Source organism: Mesoplodon bidens, assembly GCF_964165515.1.
Source record: "Mesoplodon bidens genome assembly, chromosome: 10".
Lineage (NCBI taxonomy): Eukaryota > Metazoa > Chordata > Mammalia > Artiodactyla > Ziphiidae > Mesoplodon > Mesoplodon bidens.
The window spans coordinates 37,441,152-37,462,015 of NC_138172.1; the positions used below are offsets into that span (position 1 = coordinate 37,441,152).

At 45.1% G+C, this 20,864-nt stretch overlaps 2 protein-coding genes across 7 annotated transcripts in view; one reads left to right on the top strand and one right to left on the bottom strand.

Moving 5' to 3' along the window:
• The window catches only part of RAD54L2 (RAD54 like 2), an 88,219-nt gene extending 87,653 nt beyond the window's left edge, over nt 1-566 (bottom strand). For all 6 annotated transcript variants that reach the window (XM_081246558.1, XM_081246559.1, XM_081246561.1 and 3 more), the window contains exon 1: nt 353-566. The gene's annotated coding sequence lies outside the window, so the exon portion shown is untranslated. The remainder of the gene's footprint in view (nt 1-352) is intronic.
• Nucleotides 567-944: 378 nt separating this feature from the next.
• Nucleotides 945-12,820, top strand: LOC308624260 (mitochondrial import receptor subunit TOM20 homolog; the record flags this gene model as incomplete). Its single annotated transcript, XM_081247353.1, has 3 exons — nt 945-1,023; nt 10,818-10,919; nt 12,181-12,820. 3 exons carry the CDS (start codon nt 945-947, stop codon nt 12,645-12,647), a joined length of 648 nt encoding a protein of 215 aa, XP_081103479.1. The 3' UTR covers nt 12,648-12,820.
• Nucleotides 12,821-20,864: the final 8,044 nt, after the last annotated feature.

Below are 20,864 nucleotides of genomic sequence, written 5' to 3' on the forward strand. Positions count from 1 at the left end.
TCCTCCCCCCAATCCACCCGCTATGGCCAGCCTCCAGGGCGTCTGCATGAGGCACTAAGAGCGCACGCCTCTAGAGTTAAGTCTCCGTGCCCCTATAACTCCCTTTCCCGGCTACAAAAATTCTAAATACCAAGCCAACACGGCCCCGGGTGGAGGCGAAGACCCCCGCCAAGCCTCCGGCCACTGGAGTTCCCTAGGTCGGATCCAGCGCCCCAAGGCCTGGGCCGCCGGGACCCACTTGCTGACCCAGGCCGCTGAGCGCCAGGGGCCCTGGCCGCGTCTCCACTCCGCCCCCATTGTTGCGGGTCCCGGCGGCCCGAGCAGGGAGCCGGGGGCCGGCACCCGCACTCACCTCCCGCGCCGCGGCTCCGGGCCGCGCCGGGCCGGGCAGGGCCGAGTGGCCGAGCGTTCCTCTGCGCCCGCCTTGGCAGTGCCTGCGGCAGCGGCGTCTGGGGTAGAGGGAAGCAGCCGGCCAGGCCCGGGCGCCGCGGGCTGGCTCCGGCTGAGCGTCGGTGTTCTCCTGCGGCGGCGCTCGCAGCCTCCGCTGGCGGTCCGCGCCAGAAAGCGTCCCCCTCTCGGCCCGCGCGCCCGGCCGCCCGGACGGGAACATGCGCCGCCGACAGGAAAGTTCCGCTGAGAGCCTAGCGGAGGCCGCCGTTGCCCCGCGCCGGGTGGACTGCGATTCCTCCCTCTACAGAGCCGTCTATGCTACAGATAACTTTTTTCAGGTGTGAATGAGGCACGGAAATCTCAGGCCGGAAACCTGGGAATGGTTTTAGTGGTGGGTCCGACAGAATGGGTTTGCACCCCGCTAGCCACCAGAGAGGCACGTCGACCAGTCAGTGCTTCAATTGAGCCTCGGTTCCTCCTCATTCCTCACTTAGGGATAACCCTGGAGGCTTGTTAGGATTGGATGAGATGATGCAAGTGCCTGGCGCGGAGATATGGGGCTCAACATTGGGGATCGGTCATTGCTGATGCTGCCAATGATGATTGCTACTACTGCTATCGCCTCCTACAGAGGTTAGGCGCAGCTCTCAAGGACCCCTGAAATTGATGCGCACCATGCAACTCTAGGTTTTCCCCCCTCCCGTCCGGTTTCCTGTTAACTGAAGCTGGAAAAAAAGTGGGGACAAGAAAGGGCTTTCCTGATCACTGACACTCAGTGGGAAGTTAAGGATGCAGGTTCTCCTCCCTCAAGTTGGGAATTACTGCCATGTGGGCTCCGGTTAACAAGAAGAGTGAACTGTGTCAGCTTTCTTCACTACAGCCCCAGGTTCCCTTCCTCCTCCTTATCCCAAGAAGTGAACATTGATGAGATGATGAAAAAATTCTGAAAGTGGATTCTGTTTTCCTCATAAAATCAAGAGGATAAAAAAATCGTTTCTCAGACTTCCCTGGTGGCGCAGTGGTTAAGAATCCTCCTGCCAATGCAGGGGACACGGGTTCGATCCCTGTTATGGGAAGATCCCACAAGCCTCGGAGCAACTAAGCCTGTGCGCCACAACTACTGAGCCAGAGTGCCACAACTACTGAAGCCCACGTGCCTAGAGCCCGTGCTCCGCAGCAAGAGAAGCTATCGCAATGAGAAGCCCACGCCCCGCAACAAAGAGTAGCGCTACCCCGCTCGCCGCAACTAGAGAAAGCCCGCGGGCAGCAAAGAAGACCCAATGCAGCCAAAAATAAGTTAATTAATTAATTTTTAAAAATCCTTTCTCCTTCCCACTTCCTTTTTCTTCTGGGCCTTCACACCTCTAGATATCAGTTATTTTGGGGAACAAATTAAGTTATAAAAATACAAGTGTGTGTTCCCAAACTATCCATGGGAATTTAGATTTGCAGAAGGTGCTCCAAAAGTATCACAGCTTTCACATGTCCTTAGATTTTCCATTCTCACTTAGCCCCTTGGCTTTTGAGACTCAGGAAATTTTACCTTGATACCCATCTCCCTTGTCTGAAGAGACTTTCCAGAAAAGCTCTGATATCAGTCACTTGAACCTAAATTAAATTTTGTCACTGTGTCACACATGTACACACATGGATTTCCATTTAGATTATCCTCTGGAAGTAAGGAAAGGGCTCAGCTGGCTAAAGACATTTCGGTAACCATTTGGAAACAGCAGGCTCATAGATAGAAAGCAGCATGCTCAAAACCTCTGGAGGCTCTCTGCTCCCTCAAGTAAGGGAACTTCATCCTATGATCTTAAAGGACAAAGAATGCCTCAAAAGCTGGTTCACTTTTCTCAGAATCCTGAGATCACCTGAGGTCTGACCCCTCCCTACTCCACATTTTCACCAGTTGGCCTCTTAGCTTGGACTACTCGTGTGACACATAAAGCAGATTTGGTCTCAAGTGTCGAAGTAGGTTCAGGTGAGAGCCCTAAAGATGACCAAAGTGAGGAGAAAGAGACCAGTGAAGCTGGGCAGAAACTTGAGAGAGCAGTCTTATTGTTTATCTCCCTCCCCTCTCCCAAAAGACCCAATACACAACTATCAGAGACACCCACACTTACCTGCCTCCTCTGTCACTGAGGTTGAGCAACAAGGGCCAGGGCTGGCTCCCCTGATGATGGAAGCCTCCCAAGATGCCGTTGCCCTTCTGTGACATCACTGCTTCCTTGCCCTCTGGGAGCTTCCCTGACAACTTGAATGATGTTATGCCCTCACAACCACCTTTGGGAATCATGCTACCCGCCAATTCACCAGTAGGAAAGTGGGTTATATTAGGGAGGAATCCTTAGAGTGATTTACATGCATAGCTGCCTATTGATGGCTCTGCCTTCAAGTGCGGTTTAAAAATCTGGGGTCTAGGGCTTCCCTGGTGGCGCAGTGGTTGAGAGTCCGCCTGCCGATGCAGGGGACACGGGTTCGTGCCCCGGTCGGGGAAGATCCCACATGCTGCAGAGCAGCTAGGCCCGTGAGCTATGGCCGCTGAGCCTGAGCATCTGGAGCCTGTGCTCCGCAACAGGAGAGGCCACAACAGTGAGAGGCCCGCGTACCACAAAAAAAAAAAAAAAAAAAAAAAAAAAATCTGGGGTCTTCCTGCTGAGATTAGAGAAGACTCACCAGTGACTTGTTAATCAGAAACTATAGCTAGTCCTTCTTCATCACTGTGAACCCACACCTGGAAAAACACCCTCTTCCTTTCACCTGTTTAACCTCCTCCTCAGTCCATGAAAACCAACCCAGTCCTTCTTCCACCAGCCACATTTCCAACCCACTCCCACTTCTGGATGCCAAAAAACATGATCACTTTGAACCAGGTTCCAAGGTGAACAGAGAGTTGTTTTTCTTTCTTCGACAGCCATCCTATTCTTTATTTTTCATTTTTTTATTTTTGGCTACGTTGCGTCTTTGTTGCTGCGTGCAGGCTTTCTCTAGTTGTGACGAGCAGGGGCTACTCTTCCTTGCAGTGCACGGGCTTCTCATTGCAGTGGCTTCTCTTGTTGCGGAGCACGGGCTCTAGCCGCGCGGGCTTCAGTAGTTGTAGCGCACGCACTCAGCAGTTGTGACTCGCGGACTCCAGAGCACAGGCTCAGTAGTTGTGGTGCATGGGTTTAGTTGCTCCACGGCATGTGGGATCTTCCCGGACCAGGGCTCGAACCCGTGTCCGCTGCATTGGCAGGCAGATTCGTAACCACTGCACCACGAGGGAAGCCCAGCCATCCTATTCTTGGGATGTTTTTTAACTTTCACCTCGTACACAGCTTCTCTTATACTAGATTATAATCTCTGGGAGGCTTGAAAAAAAAATCTACCCCAACATCTATTGAAGACCTGGCAAACCTCTGCATCATAAAATTCCCCATTCAGCAATTACCTATTGGGTACCTACCTTGTACCAGGCACTGTGCTGGATGCTGGGGAATACTAATAAGACGTGCCAAGCATAAATGTAAGCATTTTAGAGCTATTAACGCATTTGATCCTCACATCGACATAATGAGGCATGTATAAGTATCACCCCACTTCAAAGATGGAAAAACTGAAGCTGGGACATAAGGGGTGGGGTTTGAGTACAGGACACTCTTATAACCATGCACTGAAGTGAAGAACTGTACTCAAAGTTGAGCTTGGAGTACTCTGGTGTAAAGTGAAACTAATAAAAACCTGTCCCATCTGGATGTTCATTCAGACATTTGTTGTCCCCGAACTGTATTTCAGATGCTAATCTAGCACTGAACAAGAGATTACAGGTCTCTGCCCTGAAGTAGCTTACCTTCTAAATAGGGGAGACAAATAGTAAAAAATAATTTCAAATTCTAATAAGTGCTGAAAAGAACATAAAAACAGAGACCTGTATGGGAGAGAGGCTGTCTGGAGAGGGAAGAATGGGGTAAGACCACCCTGATGAGGTGACCTGTGAGCTGAAATCTGAATGCCAAGAATGCTAGAGAGAAGCATGTGAAGACTCAGGGAAGGACAATTCTAGGCAGAAGGACCAGAGCTCAGGAGCAGCATAAGGTGGGGTAAGAACCACCAGATGACTGCTCTGGAGAGTGGAAAAGTAGCCTGTAGCTCTGCTCCCAGATTTCATGGTCTTGAAGGGATCAATTTCAGGGCTGGTCCTGGGAGGGTGTGAAGGATACTGCTGATCAACTTCTAGGGAAGCAGCACAGATTTACTGTAGTACCTGATAAATGACCATGTACATTTGCCAAGTCCATAGACAGATGTCATAGAAACAGATGCTTTTTAAAATTTCTGCAGAGAATAATTCCATTCTCTCCAAGAAAAAGAAAGACATACAAACTGAAAAAGAAGTAAAATTATTTCTGTTCACAGATAACATGATCTTATATGTAGAAAACTCTAAAGAGTCCACACCAAAAAAAAAAGTGATAACTAATAAATGAATTCAGCAAAGTTGCAGGATACAAAACCCACACACAAAAATCAGTTATGTATTCATACACTAACACTGAACAATATGAAAAGAAATTAAGAAAACAATTCCATTTACACTAGCATCAAAAAGAATAAAATACTTCGTAATAAACTTAAAGAGAGAAAAGGCTAGTACACACACACACACACACAAAACTCTAAAGTGTTGCTAAAAGAAATTAAAGATACAAATAAATGGAAAGACATTCTGTGCTCATGGATTTTTAGTACTACCCAAAGCAATATACAAATTTAATGCAGTCCCTATCAAATCCCAACATTTTTTTGCAGAAATATAAAAATCCATCATAAAGTTCGTATGGAATCTCAAGGGACCCCGTATAGCCAAAACTGTCTTGAAAAAAAAAAAAACCCAAAACAAAGTTGATTTCAAAACTTACTACACAAAACTACAGTAATCAAAACAGTATGGTACTGGCATAAAGACAGTCATGGAATAGAATAGAGTCCAGAAATAAACTCTCACATATAGTCAAATGATTTTTTAAAATTTATTTATTTAGGGCTGAGTTGGGTCTTTGTTGCTGTGTGCGGGCTTTCTCTAGCTGCAGCGAGTGGGGGTTACTGTTCGTTGCTGTGGGCAGGCTTCTCATTGCAGTGGCTTCTCTTGTTGCAGAGCATGGGCTCTAGGTTCGTGGGCTTCAGTAGTTGTGGCTCGCAGGCTCTAGAGTGCAGGCTCAGTACTTGTGGCACATGGGCTTTGTTGCTCCGTGGCATGTGGGATCTTCCCGGACCAGGGCTCGAACCCATATCCCCTGAATTGGCAGGCAGATTCTTAACCACTGTGCCCCCAGGGAAGCCCTAGTCAAATGGTTTTTGACAAGGATGCCAAGATAATTCAGTGGGGGAAAGGACAGTCTTTTCAACGAATGATGGTGGGAAAGTTGGATATCCACATACAAAAGAATGAAATTAGACCCTTTCCTTACACTATATACAAAAATTAACTCAAAGTGGATCAAAGACCTAATGTAAAATCTAAAACTGTAAAACTCTTAGAAGAAAACAAAGGGGAAAAGCTTCATGATGTTGGATTTGGCAATGATTTCTTGGATATGACACCAAAGGCACAGACAACAAAAGAAAAAATAGACAAATTGGACTTCATGAAACACCACTGTGCATCTAAAGCCACTATCAACAAAGTGAAAAGGCAACCCACGGAATAGAAGTAATATTTGCAAATCATGTATCTGATGAGGAATTGATATCCAGAATATATAAAGAACTCCTACAATTCAACAACAAAAACAAGCAAGCCACTTCAAAAATGGGCAAAGAACTTGAAGAAGATGTACAAAGGAGATATACAAATAGTCAATAAGCACATAAAAAGATGCTTAACATCACTAATAATTTGGAAAATGCAAATCAAAACCACAGTGATACACCACTTCATAGCCATTAGGACAGCTATTATAAAATAATAATGTAAAAAAACCCCCCAGAAAGTTACTAGCGTTAGTGAGGATATGGGGAAATTGGAACCCTTGTATGTTGCTGACGGGAACGTAAAATGGCACAGCCACAGTGGAAGACTAATGGTTTCTCAAAAAGTTAAACATAGGATTATGAAATGATCCAGAAATTTCACTTCTAGGTATATACCCAAAATAATTCAAACTATGGGCTCAAACAGATACTTGTATGCCAGTGTTCACTGTAGCATTATTCACAATAGCCAAAAGGTGGAAAAAACCCAAGTGTTCATCAACAGATGAATGGATAAACAAAATGTGTTATATCCATACAGTGAAATGGTATTTACCCATACAAAGGAAAGAAATACTGATACATACTACAGCATATTGAAAATGATATGCTAAGCGAAAGAAGCCAGAAACAAAAGGTCACATATTGTATGATTCCATTTATATGAAATATTCAGAACAGGCAAATCCATAGAGACAGACAGCAGATTGGTGGTTGCCAGGAGCTAAAAGGGGTGGGGGGGAGAACAATGCAGAATAAGTACTTAATGGGTATGAGGTTTCATTTTGGGGTGATGAAAATGTTTTGAAATTAGATATGTGATTTCATAACATTGTGAATGTACTAAATGCCACTGTGTTGTTTATTTATTTTATTGAAATATAGTTGACTACAATGTTATGTTAATTTCCCCTGTACAGCAAGGTGATTCAGTTATACATATATGTGTGTGTATATATATATATATATATATATATATATATATATATATATATATATACTTTCTTTTTTAGTAGTTCACTTAAAATGGTTAATTTTTTGTTACATGAATTTTACCTCAATTTAAAAGAAACTAGGGACTTCTCTGGTGGCACAGTGGTTAAGAATCCGCTTGCCAATTCAGGGGACACGGGTTCAATCCCTGGTCTGGGAAGATCCCACATGCCGTGGAGCAACTAAGCCCATGTGCCACAACTACTGAGCCTGCACTCTAGAGCCCGCTAGCCACAGCTACTGAGCCCACGTGCCTCAACTACTGAAGGCCACGTGCCTAGAGCCCGTGCTCTGCAACAAGAGAAGCTACCGCAATGAGAAGCCTGCACACCGGGACTTCCCTGGTGGTGCAGTGGTTAAGAATCCATCTGCTAATGCAGGGGACATGGATTCGGGCCCGGGGAAGGGAAGATCCCACATGCCTCGGAGCAACTAAGCCCGTGCACCACAACTACTGAGCCCACGTGCCACAACTACTGAAGCCTGCACACCTAGAGCCCATGCTCTGCAACAAGAAAAGCCACCAGAATGAGAAGCCCACGCACCACAAGGAAGAGTTAGCCCCTGCTCGCCACAACTAGAGAAAACTCGTGCACAGCAACGAAGCAAAAATAATGAATAAATTTTCAAAAAGAGCCCGCACACTGCAATGAAGAGTAGCTCCTGCTCACCAGAACTAGAGAAAGCCGGTGCGCAGCAATTAAGACCCAACACAGCCAAAAATAAATAAATAAATAAATAAATTTTTTTAAAAAGATTAAAAAAAATAAAAGAAACTAAAGCTCAAAGAGGTTGAGTTACATGAAATCTCATAGCTGGTAACTGGTGGAGTTAGAATTTGAACACAGATCTAAGAATATATATTCACAGATCTAAGAATATATATATATATATATATATACTCACATTGCACAGTGAGAAGACAAAGTGTTTACTAATCCATAGGTAAATGACTGTTATGCTGGTGCTTTTCTGAGAGTAGGTTCCAACAAGGGAGTAGGGATGATGCCTTCCAAGTAGTAGGTGATCAATACACATTTTTCTGAACAGGGTGGGAAGAATGGTCCCCACTTACAGACTCCGAGGTCTGTAGAGACCTTGGAAGTATCTGGGAGGGGTTGAAACTTCCTCTAAGCAGCGAGGGGTTCTTCCTTAGGGTTGGTGGTAGGGAGGCAGAGGCAGCTCCTCTCACATTCTGTACGACCTTGGACAAATCACTTAACCTCCCTGAGATGGGTTCTTCATCTGTAAAATGGGAATAACATGCTTGCAATGGTGAGAAAGAAATGAGAAAAATGGCTATAAACAAACTTTCAAAGTGCTAAACGTACATGCAGGTTTATTTAGTTCAGAGAAATTTTGGCTAACATCTTTGCTGTTTTAAGTCAATTCCACCATCTCCTTCTAGAGGAATTATAAGCTCTTATTTCTACATGAGATCGGCTGGGATTCTCCAGACTAAGCTGCACTTTTGCAATTATCTTGGTGGTAGCACCTACCTCATGCTTATTGGAATTGTGTTTGACTCTTCCAGATGGGACCAGATTGGTCCATCTCAGTAGCCTCAAAATCTGGTACAGGAGTGGGTGCCATGAACATGTATTGAACAGAATATTAAGAGTTGTCCACAGCCCCCATTTGCCATGAGGGGATTCAGTTTCAATTAAAACAAAACAAAACAAAACAAAACCCTGGGGATTTGTTATAGAAAGATGAAAAGCACACAGGCCCTGAGGCTCCTGGAGGATACAGACACACAAACATAATTATAATACAATCTTTTTTTTTAAGTACCATATATATTTTTTTAATTAATTAATTAATTAATTTTTGGCTGCATTGGGTCTTTGTTGCTGTGCGCGGGCTTTCTCTAGTTGTGGCGAGCTGGGTAGCGTTACTCTTCATTGTGGTGTATGGGCTTCTCATTGTGGTGGATTCTCTTGCTGTGGAGCACAGGCTCTAGGTGTGTGGGCTTCAGCAGTTGAGACATGCGGGCTCAGTAGTTGTGGCTCACGGGCTCTAGAGAGCAGGCTCAGTAGTTGTGGCGCACGGGCCTGGTTGCTCCGCAGTATGTGGGATATTCCCAGACCAGGGTTCGAACCCGTGTCCCCTGCATTGGCAGACGGATTCTTAACCACTGCACCACCAGGGAAGCCCTAGAGTACACTCTTAACTCCTGTGAGAACCAACTATCAGCAGAGGTTCAAAGGAGGAAACATTTGGTTCAACACTCCAGGAGTCTAATCTCCCCTTCAGCTACTTCTTACTCATTTCTAGGCCTAACTCTATTCCCATAACATCACTCAATGTATTGTTCATCACTGGGTTCTCAGTAACATGTGGTTGGACCAATTCAGGCCTCAGGGCCACCATTCCCTCTTGCTCAACTTCTACTCCCAGTTAGTAAACTTACTCTGCTTAAGGCCTGGCCCAGACGTCACCTCTTCTGTGATGCCTCCATGAACCTGAAGGCCAGTCCTTTCTTTGGGCTTTCTTGGCACTTCATTCCACAAATACTTATTGGGCCATTCTGTTTCAGCCCTGTAGACAGAGTTATACAACTTGACCTCTGTCCTAAGAGCTTGTGCCCACTGGGGGAGGCAGACCAATAGAAGGCAGTTACACCACTGCAAAAGGGAAACACAGGGTAAATACCCTAAGGGTTGCAGGAGACACCTTTGGTGTCTACTTATCCATTACTCCCCTTTCCAAAACTGCCCACCCACTCAGGAGTGAGGCTCATAGAATATGTTTGTACTATGTGTCAGTTCCCTAGCAGTAGCTGATTGGCCCAGGGAGAATACCTAATTACAATTGGATTTTATGGCCCCAAAACTTGGAGTCAAGTTTCAAAGATGCAGAGAGCTATGAAGTAAACAGTCAGAGGGCACTGGGCTGAGAGTCCCAAAGGAGAAAGGGAAGAAAGGACCAGGGTTCCCAGCTGTGGAGTCCAAAAAATACCCACCTCCTTTCTCTCCTTATAATCAGGTCCTTGTTTTGCTTAAAGGAGCTTCAGGGGCTTTGGATATCATCACAACAGCCTTAATTCAGACAGGATTGGCCAGGCAGGCTCCCAACCTAGATTGGGGTGAAAGGAGGGAGGGAATAGGCAAGCCAGGTCAGGAGCAGAAGTGGGAGTTGGGTGCAAGATGGATAAGAGGATTCTGAGTAGGGGGAACAGGATAGGTAAAGGCCAAGAGGGGGGAACTGCATGAGTAAGATACAAAGAAACAAAGCTAGAGATATGACCAGGGGTAGGGTCACACAGGCTCTTGTAAGTCACATTAAAAGTTTAAGACATGCTTAGGTGGAAGGCTGTGGGCTTCCTGGGAGAGCTAACTCACCCCTGTGTCTTTTCTTTCTCTTGCTCCAAGAAGAGCCCTGTCTGCGCTTTGCTACCTCTTGGAGTCTCCAGAGGACACATAGGTGGAGAGGGTTGTGTGAGGAGAGTTATTTTTTTCTGTGCTTTCCTTCTATCCAGAACTCGTCCTCTTTCTGTGAGGCCACTCTTGGCTGTTCCATGAGCTTTCTCAGAAACAGGCATAAACAATCTCGAGTCTCTCTTCTGTTCTCCTGGCCGGCCTTTTGTATTCCACCCTTTCTCATGACTGCACTGCATGGATGAGACCCTGGCTGTTTTTCTGCTCTGTTCTGGCTCTCCGTGGAGCTTTGGGCCTGAGCTTTCGTGGGTTCTGTCCCCTTAGTTTCCTCCTGCCACCAGCTCTTTGCGAGTGACCGAAACCGTTTTCTTAAATGTGACTCTCCTAGAGGAGAAACCGCTGGCTTTACCCATATGAAACTTGAAGGTACTTTAAATAAGGTGCCACCCCCAAACTTTAAGGGAGCTAAACTAATTTTTAAAAAAGATTCAGGGCTTCCCTGGTGGCGCAGTGGTTGAGAGTCCGCCTGCCGATGCAGGAGACACGGGTTCATACCCTGGTCCGGGAAGATCCCACATGCCACGGAGCGGCTGGGTCCGTGAGCCATGGCCGCTGAGCCTGCGCGTCTGGAGCCTGTGCTCCGCGATGGGAGGGGCCACAACAGTGAGAGGCCCACGTACAGCAAAAAAAAAAAAAAAAAAAAAGATTCAATGTCTTGTTTATTCTCCTGATGTAGCTATTGACGTACACATCACACTGGAGTGTCTGAAATTGTGGTGGTCCTAATTTATAGGATTTCTTAATTAAAATGGCTGCTGAATAAATTTGGTTTTTGTTTTGGAAAAAAGAAAAGTTTAAGACAACTTACTTTTGAAATTGCACCACAGGTGGAGGTTGGGGATCACACCTGGGGGTAAGGGGAGCTCTACAATGGTCCAAGCAGGAGACGTTGGTGAACTAAACTGAGGTGGGGGGGTACAAATGGACAAATGGAGTCAGAGATGTTCAGGAAATGGCATCTCAGGTCTTGGTAACTGAAAATGGGGTTAAGAGAAGGGAGGAGTCAAGGTGACACCTGCCTACCTGGGGATGCCTTTTATGGAGAGGGGAACTTACCTGAGAAGCAGAGCTAGAGGGGGTGTGGTTGTTTAGAATCTCATTGCTCAAAGCATGACCAGAACAAACAGCCGGCCTCCCTGGGAGCTTTTGAGAAATGCAGATGCTCAGGTCCCAACCCAACCTACCACAATAAATTTCAAGAGGCTCTCACTGATTCAGTGCCTGATGAGTTGTCAGTGCTGGTCCCTTTGCTTGTCTTATGCCTCATTCTTTACCCAGTTTAATCTTTCAGGGACCACTGGAATTTTAAGCCCTTCAGCACCAAAATTTGTAAATGGAGATCCTTGGGTTTCAGGGGTCTGTGAAGACTGAATGTTTATGCAGACTCTGATATGTATGGACAGTTTTCTGGGGAAAGGACCCACAGCAAGGTAAGGACCTAGAAGATAAATAGAGGATGGAAGAATAGAGAAAGTGAATGAAACCAAAAGTTGGTTCTTTGAGACATCAATAAGACTGACAAACCTTTAGCTAGACTGACCAAGAGAAAAAAAAGATTCTAGTTATTAAAATCAGAAATGAAAGTGGGAGTCCGCTCCGAGGGTTCTGAGCCAACAGCTTCTTTGAGGGAAGAAAAGAAGCCTCGTTGGAGAAAAGACGGAGGGCCGGAACAGCGCCATCTCCTCCGGTGTGTGCGGGGCCCTTTTCATTGGGTACTGCATTTACTTCGGCTGCAGGAGACAGAGTGACCCCAACTTCAAGAACAGGCTGCGAGAACGAAGAAAGAAACAGAAGCTTGCCAAGGAGAGAGCTGGACTTTCCAAGTTACCTGACCTTAAATATGCTGAAGCCGTTCCGAAATTCTTCCTTGAAGAAATACAGCTTGGTGAAGAGTTACTAGCTCAAGGTGAATATGAGAAGGGTGTGGACCATTTGACAAATGCAATTGCTGTGTGTGGACAGCCACAGCAGTTACTGCAAGTGTGGCAGCAAACTCTTCCACCACCAGTGTTCCAGAGGCTTCTGACTAAGCTCCCAACAATTAGTCAGAGAATTGTAAGTGCTCAGAGCTTGGCTGAAGATGATGTGGAATGAGAAACAAATGTCAACATAATAATCTCAATTTAAAAATATTTTTAAAATCTTAACTTGGAAGATGATCAGCTCTGGGGGAGTAAGGGCAAATAAGCTTGTTATGGACTGTCCTACACTGAAATTTACCAAAGTTAATTTTTACTTTGTGTAGATCCATTTGTCTGTTTTATTTATTTTTCCCAGTGAAAAGTGTATTTTGATAGAGATTTTCATTTTATAAATACACTATCAGTTACTGAAATATGGATTTTATTTATTCCTAAAACGTGAATTAGAATGTACATATATAACATCACATTACTTACATTAAAAATGCCCAGGGGCTTCCCTGGTGGCACAGTGGTTGAGAGTCCACCTGCTGATGCAGGGGACATGGGTTCGTGCCCCGGTCTGGGAAGATCCCACATGCCGCGGAGAGGCTGGGCCCGTGAGCCATGGCCGCTGAGCCTGCGCATCTGGAGCCTGTGCTCCGCAGTGGGAGAGGCCACAACAGTGAGAGGCCCGCGTATCGCAAAAAAAAAAAAAAAAGCCCAGTGCTGTTTTGAAAGATAGGCCAAAAAAAGTGTAGAAGAAAACTGAAGAATGCACTTTTTGTTTTAAGCCAGTACAGTTCGCTATACATCAGAAAATTGGATGGAAACTTGATTGTGTATTAAAACTGAGCATTAAAATCTTTAAGAGATTCTTTCTTGCCATTTAATATCTTACATATGTATAATGTGCTGCTATGCTATAATAACAACTTCACCCCCACTGTTGAACTGTTTTATTTAAGTCAGTGGGCCTAATGTGTTCCGGATATTTATCTCCTCATATTTTAGATATGTGTAGTTGCAAATAGCACCAGGAATTACATCTGTGTACACCCTTAATCTAGCTGAGTAAGCTTTGCCAGTTAATGTCTGCCCTCATTTATAAAATGAGGGAATTGGTCTGCTAATTCAGCTTCTAATTCCTTTGGTTCTGTTTAGCATTTTCAAATCCCTTTTTCTGAGGGATATATCTGTTTGGGCAACCAGTTGCATGTTTTAATACTCTGAATTTTGCATGCTTGTCTGACTTAGCATTTCTGAATTGATTTTTTTGTTTTTTAAGGTATAACTTGTGTTGATTTTCACTTAAATCAAGGTACTGTCACTACTTTTGTAAATTAATCTGAAATTTAACTTTCAAGGTAACTGGGACAATATGCTTGTAAAAGTGTGTGTTCCCTTTTGCTTTTATCATCAGTGTGTCTCCTTAATCCCCTTCCAGCCTGATTCACTTATCTTGTTATGAGAATAAGGTGTAACTTTGTGGCTGAAGACTTGCAAAGAATGAAGATAATTCTCAAAATAGTGACATTATCTGCAGCCACAGATTCAGTATCAGACCTGAGAATAAAGATCCTTGGTACTTAAAAAGAAATGAAAGTGGGAATATTACTACCGATTCTATAGAAATAAAAAGGATTGTAAGAGATTACTACGAATAATTATATGCCAACAACTTGGATAACCTAGATGAAATGGATACATTCCCTAGAAACATAAAACCTACCAAGACTAAATAAGGAAGAAATAGAAAATTTGAAGAGACCTATAACTAGTAAGGAGATTGAATCAGTCATCAAAAATCTCCAGCAAAGAAAAGCCCTGGACCTGATGGCTTCGCTGGTGAATGCTACCAAACATTTAAAGAGGAACTAATACCAATCCTTCTTAAACTCTTCCAAAAAATTGAAGAGGCAGGAACACCTGCTAACTCATTCTATGAGGCCCTGATACAAAAGCCAGATAAAGACACTACAAGAAAACTGCATACCACTATCCCTTATGAACACTGATGTAAAAATTCTCAACGAAATACTGGCAAACTAAATTTAGCAGCATATTAAGAGGATTACACACCACAACCAAGTGCAATTTCTTCCTGGAATGCAAGGGTGTTTCATCATTCTAAAATCGATCAATGTAACACAGCACATTAATGGAATGAAGGGGGAAAAGCACATGATCATCTCAATTGATGCAGAAAAGGCATTTGACAAAATTCAACACCTTTTCATGATTAAAATGTTCAACAAACTAGGAACAGATGGAAACTACTTCAACATAATAAAAAACATAAATGAAAAACCCACAGCAAAAATCATACTCAATCTGAAAATCTGAAAGCTTTTCTTCTAACAACAGAAACAGGTCAATGATGGCTGCTTTTGCCACTTCAGTACTGAAATTGATAACCAGAGCAATTTGGCAAGAAAAATAAATTAAAGGCATCCAAATTGGAAAGGGAGAAGTAAAATAATCTCTGTTTGCAGATGGTAGGACCTTATGTGATAAACACTAAATATTCCACACAAAAAACTGTCAGAATAAATGAATTCAGAAAATTAGGCTGATACAAACTCAATACACAACTGTGTATTTCTATATGCTAGCAATAAATAAGAATATTTATAAACTTATTTATAAACAAGAATAAGAAAGGATGTGGATAAACTGCAACCCTTGTGCACTGTTGGTGGGAATGTAAAATGGTACTGCTACTATGAAACACAGTATAGCAGTTGCTCAAAAAATTAAAAATGGCATTATCATATGATCCAGCAGTTCCACTGCTGAGTATGTACCCAAAAGAACTGAAAGCAGATATTTACACACCCATGTTCATAGCAGCATTATTTACAATAGATAAAATGTGGAAGCAACCCAAGTGTCCATCAACAGCTAGACAGATAAACAAAAGATGGTATATAGATACAATGGAATACTACTCAACTTTACAAAGGAAGGAAATTCTGACATATGCTACAGCATGAATGAACCTTGAGGACATTATGCTAAGTGAAATGAGCCAGTCACAGAAAGACAAACACTGTATGATTCTTACTTTATGAGGTATCTAGTCAAATTCGTAGAACAGAAAAGTAGAATGGTGGTTGCCAGGAGGTGGGGGGAGTAGAGAATGGGGAGGTATTGTTTAATCGGTTTAGAGTTTCAGTTTTGCAAGATGAAAAGACTTAAGGTTATGGAGGCAGATGGTGGTGATGTTTACACATTATGAATGTATTTAATACCACTTAACTGTACACCTATAATGGTTAAGATGGTCAATTTTATGTTGTGTGTACTTTATCACAATTTTAAAATGAAAAAAAAAGCTAAGATCCACTAGGATCCAGAAAAAAATGTTCCATAGTTGGATGTGGGGCTTACAAACACAACACTGGGGAACTCAATATTGTTTAAGATCAAAGTAACATCTTTTTCCCATAAAAAGCATTCATTTGCTTTGTAAGCATATTTGGGAGTTAAGAAACATAAGTCTGGACTTTCAAGAGCTACATGTCAACTGTCCTGGATTCTCTAACCTCTTAAGCAGCCTTTGGGGGTCCCAGAACATGTTCCTTGTAGCCTTTGTCACATTGTAAGGCTTTTTGTGTGGCTGTCTCTCCTAAGAGCCTATGAACATGAGGCAGGACCCTGTTTCCTGCCCAGCACATGATGCTCAATGAATAAATGAAGGAATGAGCAAATGAGTGAGCAGCAGGAGAGAGAGATGCATCTGCAGTTCTAAGGAGGCCGAGGGAAATCAGAGTTTGGGTTCTTCTTGTGGTTCCCTTCATCTATTTCTCTTAACCTCCTTTGCAGCCTATTTCTCATACCAGCTGCAGGAGGCCTTCCCAGATTGTACCCAGCTACTACATTGAAGGTCTGGACCTCCAGGAGAGCTCCTCCTCCTCATCTGCCCTTCACCTGGAGGAGGCAGCAGGCAAGGGCTTCACAAAGGGAGGCATGAGCTGCCTAAAAATGATGTGGTAGGCCAGGGGAAATCAGGCTTCCTGCTCCAGCACCTCCAACCCCAGGCCCTCTAAGAGGGGGAACTGGCATGCTTCCTCATCCCTCCTCAGGGCAGGTGTCCCAACACCTGGTGGAGGCCACTGGGCTGCTCCAGTCCCTCTGGGAAGAAGATGTTGTTCTCCAAGGTGGCATCTTTGTGAGGCTGCTGAAGGGCACGGTTGACTGCCACAGGCCAAGAAGTCCCTGGTGTGTTGGCTGAAGGCTCACCTCCTGTGCCTCCTTTCCTAATGGACGAGAGAACAGCTCTGTTCTCTTTGTCCTTAGAGCTGAGCAGCCTTGCACAAGTTAGTCAACTTCTCTGAGCCATAGTTTACTTATCTGTCAAAATGGAGCACGATGCCTACCTCATAGGACTGATGAGGGAAACCTTCAAAGGGCTGAGTATAGGACATTGCACAAAGTACGTGCTCAGTACCTGTCAGGAGTCTGGACTGAGTGCAAACTTCAGCCCCAACAGAGGTTAGAAACTGTCCCCAGAGGCCTGGCTGTTGCATCACCAGTTAAACCATGTGATTGAGCTAGTGACAAAGGCTTTGGTGCCTCAGCATCCTGAGATAAAGGATGGGAAGGGCCTGTTTCTCCCATCTTCCTCCCATGAGTGGCACCTGAGAGGGAATCACGGGACAGAGATGGCTTTAGAATAAAACACAAAAGCCAACACATATTGAGCAATCACCAGGGTCAGGCTAAGCCCTTTATGTCCATTAGATCATGTAATCCTCGCAAACACCATGAGGAGGGTACTATTCTCTGCATTTGTCAGTCTTACTTTTATTTATGTTTGTTTATAAATAGACTCTTTTTAGAGCAGTTTTAGGTTCACAGTAAAATTGAGCAGAAAGTAGATTTCCCTTAAACCCCCTTTCCCGACACGTGCACAGCCTCCCCGCCATCAGCATCCCCCAACACAGAGGTTCATTTTTCTCAGTCAATGAACCTACGTTGACACATCATTGTCACTCAAAGTCCACAGTTTACATTAGGGTTCACTCTTTGTGCTTGTACATTCTACGGGTTTTGAGAAATGTATAATGACATGCAGAGCTTTACTTTTCAATACCAATTTTATTTTTTATCAAAGTAGTAAATGCTCAGTGTAATGCTTTGGCTTCAAAGAGTACAAAAAAGGCTTATATTGAAAACCAACCATGCCTCTTCCCTGCCCTCTCTGCCCTTCCTAACCCCAGGCCCAGGCTCCAGGGGCAGGGTGGCGTCCTTATATACCCAGGGGGCCACACAGTTGGCACCAAAGTACCAAGAATGTCAAAAGGGACTGGAGACAAACAGCACATTAGGGCCAAGTAGCCAGATAGGCTGAGCATACCCTCTGCCCCAAGGGGGTCAACCAGGCATCTCAAATAAGACATTCTAGAGGTATTTTTAAATCTTTGCTTGCTTCTTCAGAAGCCCCAGTACTGATTTTCAGAGTTTTGCTGGATGAGGGGAGCTAAAGCCACATACAGGAAGGGCACTATGATGCAAAGCTGCCTGGGTGGAGGGAGATTACGGTTCTGGCTGGCTGCATGGCCTGCGAAAATTTCTCCCCTCTGGACTTTGAGGTCTTTGTGTAAAAAACCAAGGGATTGGGCAGGTGATCACTAGGGCCCTGCCTGTGCTAACAGCCCCATCTCTGGAGCTCTTCCTGTGAGCCAGGTGCTTCCTTGCAACCACCCTCAAAACAGGCAATATTGCCTCATTTTACAGATGAAGATTGAGACTCAGAAGGGCTGTCAGGGCCACACAGCTAGAGAGGGGCAGGGTCAAGATTCTAAACCAGAGTGCACACTCTCCTTCCCTGGAGCTGGATCCCTGAGACTTCTGTCCTGTTTTCCCCAAAATAGATGCTCTAGTCTGTGTGTGGTGGGTGGGTGGGTGTGTAGGTAGGTGGGTAAGAGGGGGTCCCATGGCTTCCAGTGACAGCAGGGCCCAGCTTACTTGGCCTCCAGGATTTCAAGCCTCTAGGCCCCACCTCAGGGTGAAGACCATTATGCCCACATCCTGTTTAATGCTAATCTCTCCTCCTAGGCCACTGGTTCTCTGCCTTGGCTGTAAATTAATCACCTGAGGAGCTTCGGAAAACAAAGATGGCTGCACCTCACCTGTAGAGATACTGCTTTAATTGGTCTGAACAGGGTCCTAGCACTGGTTGGTCAGAAGAGCACCACAGGTGATTCAAATGTGCAGCCAAGCCTGGGAACCTCACATTAGCCTGTCGGCTTACTGAGGATCCTTGTTCATTCCCTCACCATGCTCACCTGGCGGTGGGGAGTGCCTGCTCTTTGCCATGCCTCTCCAGCCATAAAGGCAGAGCAGCCTTTGTTCTCAGCTGCAATGTAGCTGCCTTTCTCTGTAACAAGCTCCACAGCATCATTACTCTGCTCTCCTGAATTCATTGTCCTCCTGAAAGTAGCCAAGGCCATGATGCTTCTCAGAAATTCTCTGGAACAAAAGCCCCTGGAATCCAGGCCTGCCCTGGCTTGTGGTGTGGAGAGCCCACCTTGCCTGGGTCCTCTCTGCTCTGCATCTTAGGGGAAGAGAACTGAGGAGGACAGGGTTTGTCTCCCACCCAGGCTGCCCTGGGCCTTTTCTGGCTCCTAGGTGAGGTATCAGCCTCACAAAATCAAATATGTTCCATATTAAAAAAAGGACAAGGACAATTCTGGAAGCTACAAGGGTCTCAGAAGAGAGTCAAGCAAAGCTGAATGCTACCTGAAGGAAGGGAGTCTCCTGTTTTCTGCCTACTGAACTCAGCTACAGAAAGGTGCCTGATGTGCTCCTGACTTAGGACTCCTATGTGGGCTTCAGGCCACAGAAGCTTGGATGCTGATTTTAGAGCCCGCAAGAGAGAAGCAAAGTTGGCAGCAGAAGGTCAGGTGAGAAGTGGGCTTGGGGATGCATTGGCAGTTGTAAATAAGCTGAGTCAGAACCAGGAACTGAAAGTGGTAGTGGGGGAAGGTACTCATGGCAGTGCTCTGAGGGGGCCACTAAACATGGCATTCCTTGGCCTGTTCTCATCCTCCATGAAGCCTAGGCTTTGAAGCCACAAATTCATGGCAGGCCAAACCTGGAAGTGTCTGGAAGCCATGTGGCATGTGGTTTTCAAACTGAGTTTATTGGAACTGTAGGGGGTTCTTCAGAATTGGTAGGGACTCTGACACACCATGTCGTGCAACTACCAACATGGCTCTTATCTACTTAATGAACAGGTGTACAAGATTTCACTGCATTAAAAAAAAAGATTCTGTGCTAAAATAATGCTATCAAAATTTGAAAACCATGTAAACTTATAAAAACTTTGAAAAACTAGTAAACTTATGAAGGATGGATGGGGAAACTTACCCAGAGTCACCCTCTAGTCACTTACCCCTCAGGCCAGGTCTATCCCCACAGCATACCCACTGGCTTTATGGAGCAGAGAGCAGGAGGTTCTCTCTGGAGGCCTGTCTTGAATGCAGCAACAAAAATGGCCAAGAGAGGAGCCACGTGGGGAAGAGTCACTCTCAAAAGAATGAGCGACCCCAAGACCCAGACTTGCAGACCCTAAAGGGCTGTGTGAAGCTGCCTTGGCTCAACTGTCAAAAGCCCTCAAGATTCTAGTCTGTTCTTACCTTCAGGGAAATGTAAGGCCTTGGCCTGGGAGGTGTGGCCCCTGGATTCCAGGCTGCCCCACCATTTCCTGGGATTCCGGGCCACATTCCTGGGACATTAGCTTTCTCTTTAAGGGAGGAAGCTGGGCACACTCACTCAGTCCCTAGACTGTGGGCCCTTGAGGACAGGACCTGTCATCTCCACTGTGTGCTGCATCCTCCTCAGTCCAAGGGATACAGGTACAGGGCTAGGCACAGGAATCCTTAACTTCACGGAAAACAGTTTTGTTCATTGGTTTTTAGAACAGGGCTCCCGTCAGGTGGCCTTCCTCATCCTCCACATACCAAGTGTGACCTTCAACAACAGTGGATGACTTTCCACACTTTCTGTAGTGAAGCTTTCTCCTCCCTCCTGTTTTCTCCCCTGGGTTGGCTCCTCTGGTGGTGAGAATCTCAACACTCCAGAGAGAGTGAACGCTGGGGACTTGCATTTCTTCTCCTGATAGTCTTCTTCCTCTGAGCAGTCCAACAGGTGAAAGTGCCCCAAGGCCATCAGGGCTGCTTATTAATGCAGCAGAATTTGGCTGCATGTGCTTGCCCAAGAAGCAGGTGGAATATCCAATAAGCAGATGATCATGGATGGATTGCACTGAGGGGAAGATCTGGTCCCCAGCTCAGACAGAGGTCTTAACCTCTTTTTGCCATGGAACATCCAGAACACCAGTGAAAAGGACCTTTATATGTACTCATTTGGGGCAGGGCCCTCCTTCCTCCCGCCCCAGGTC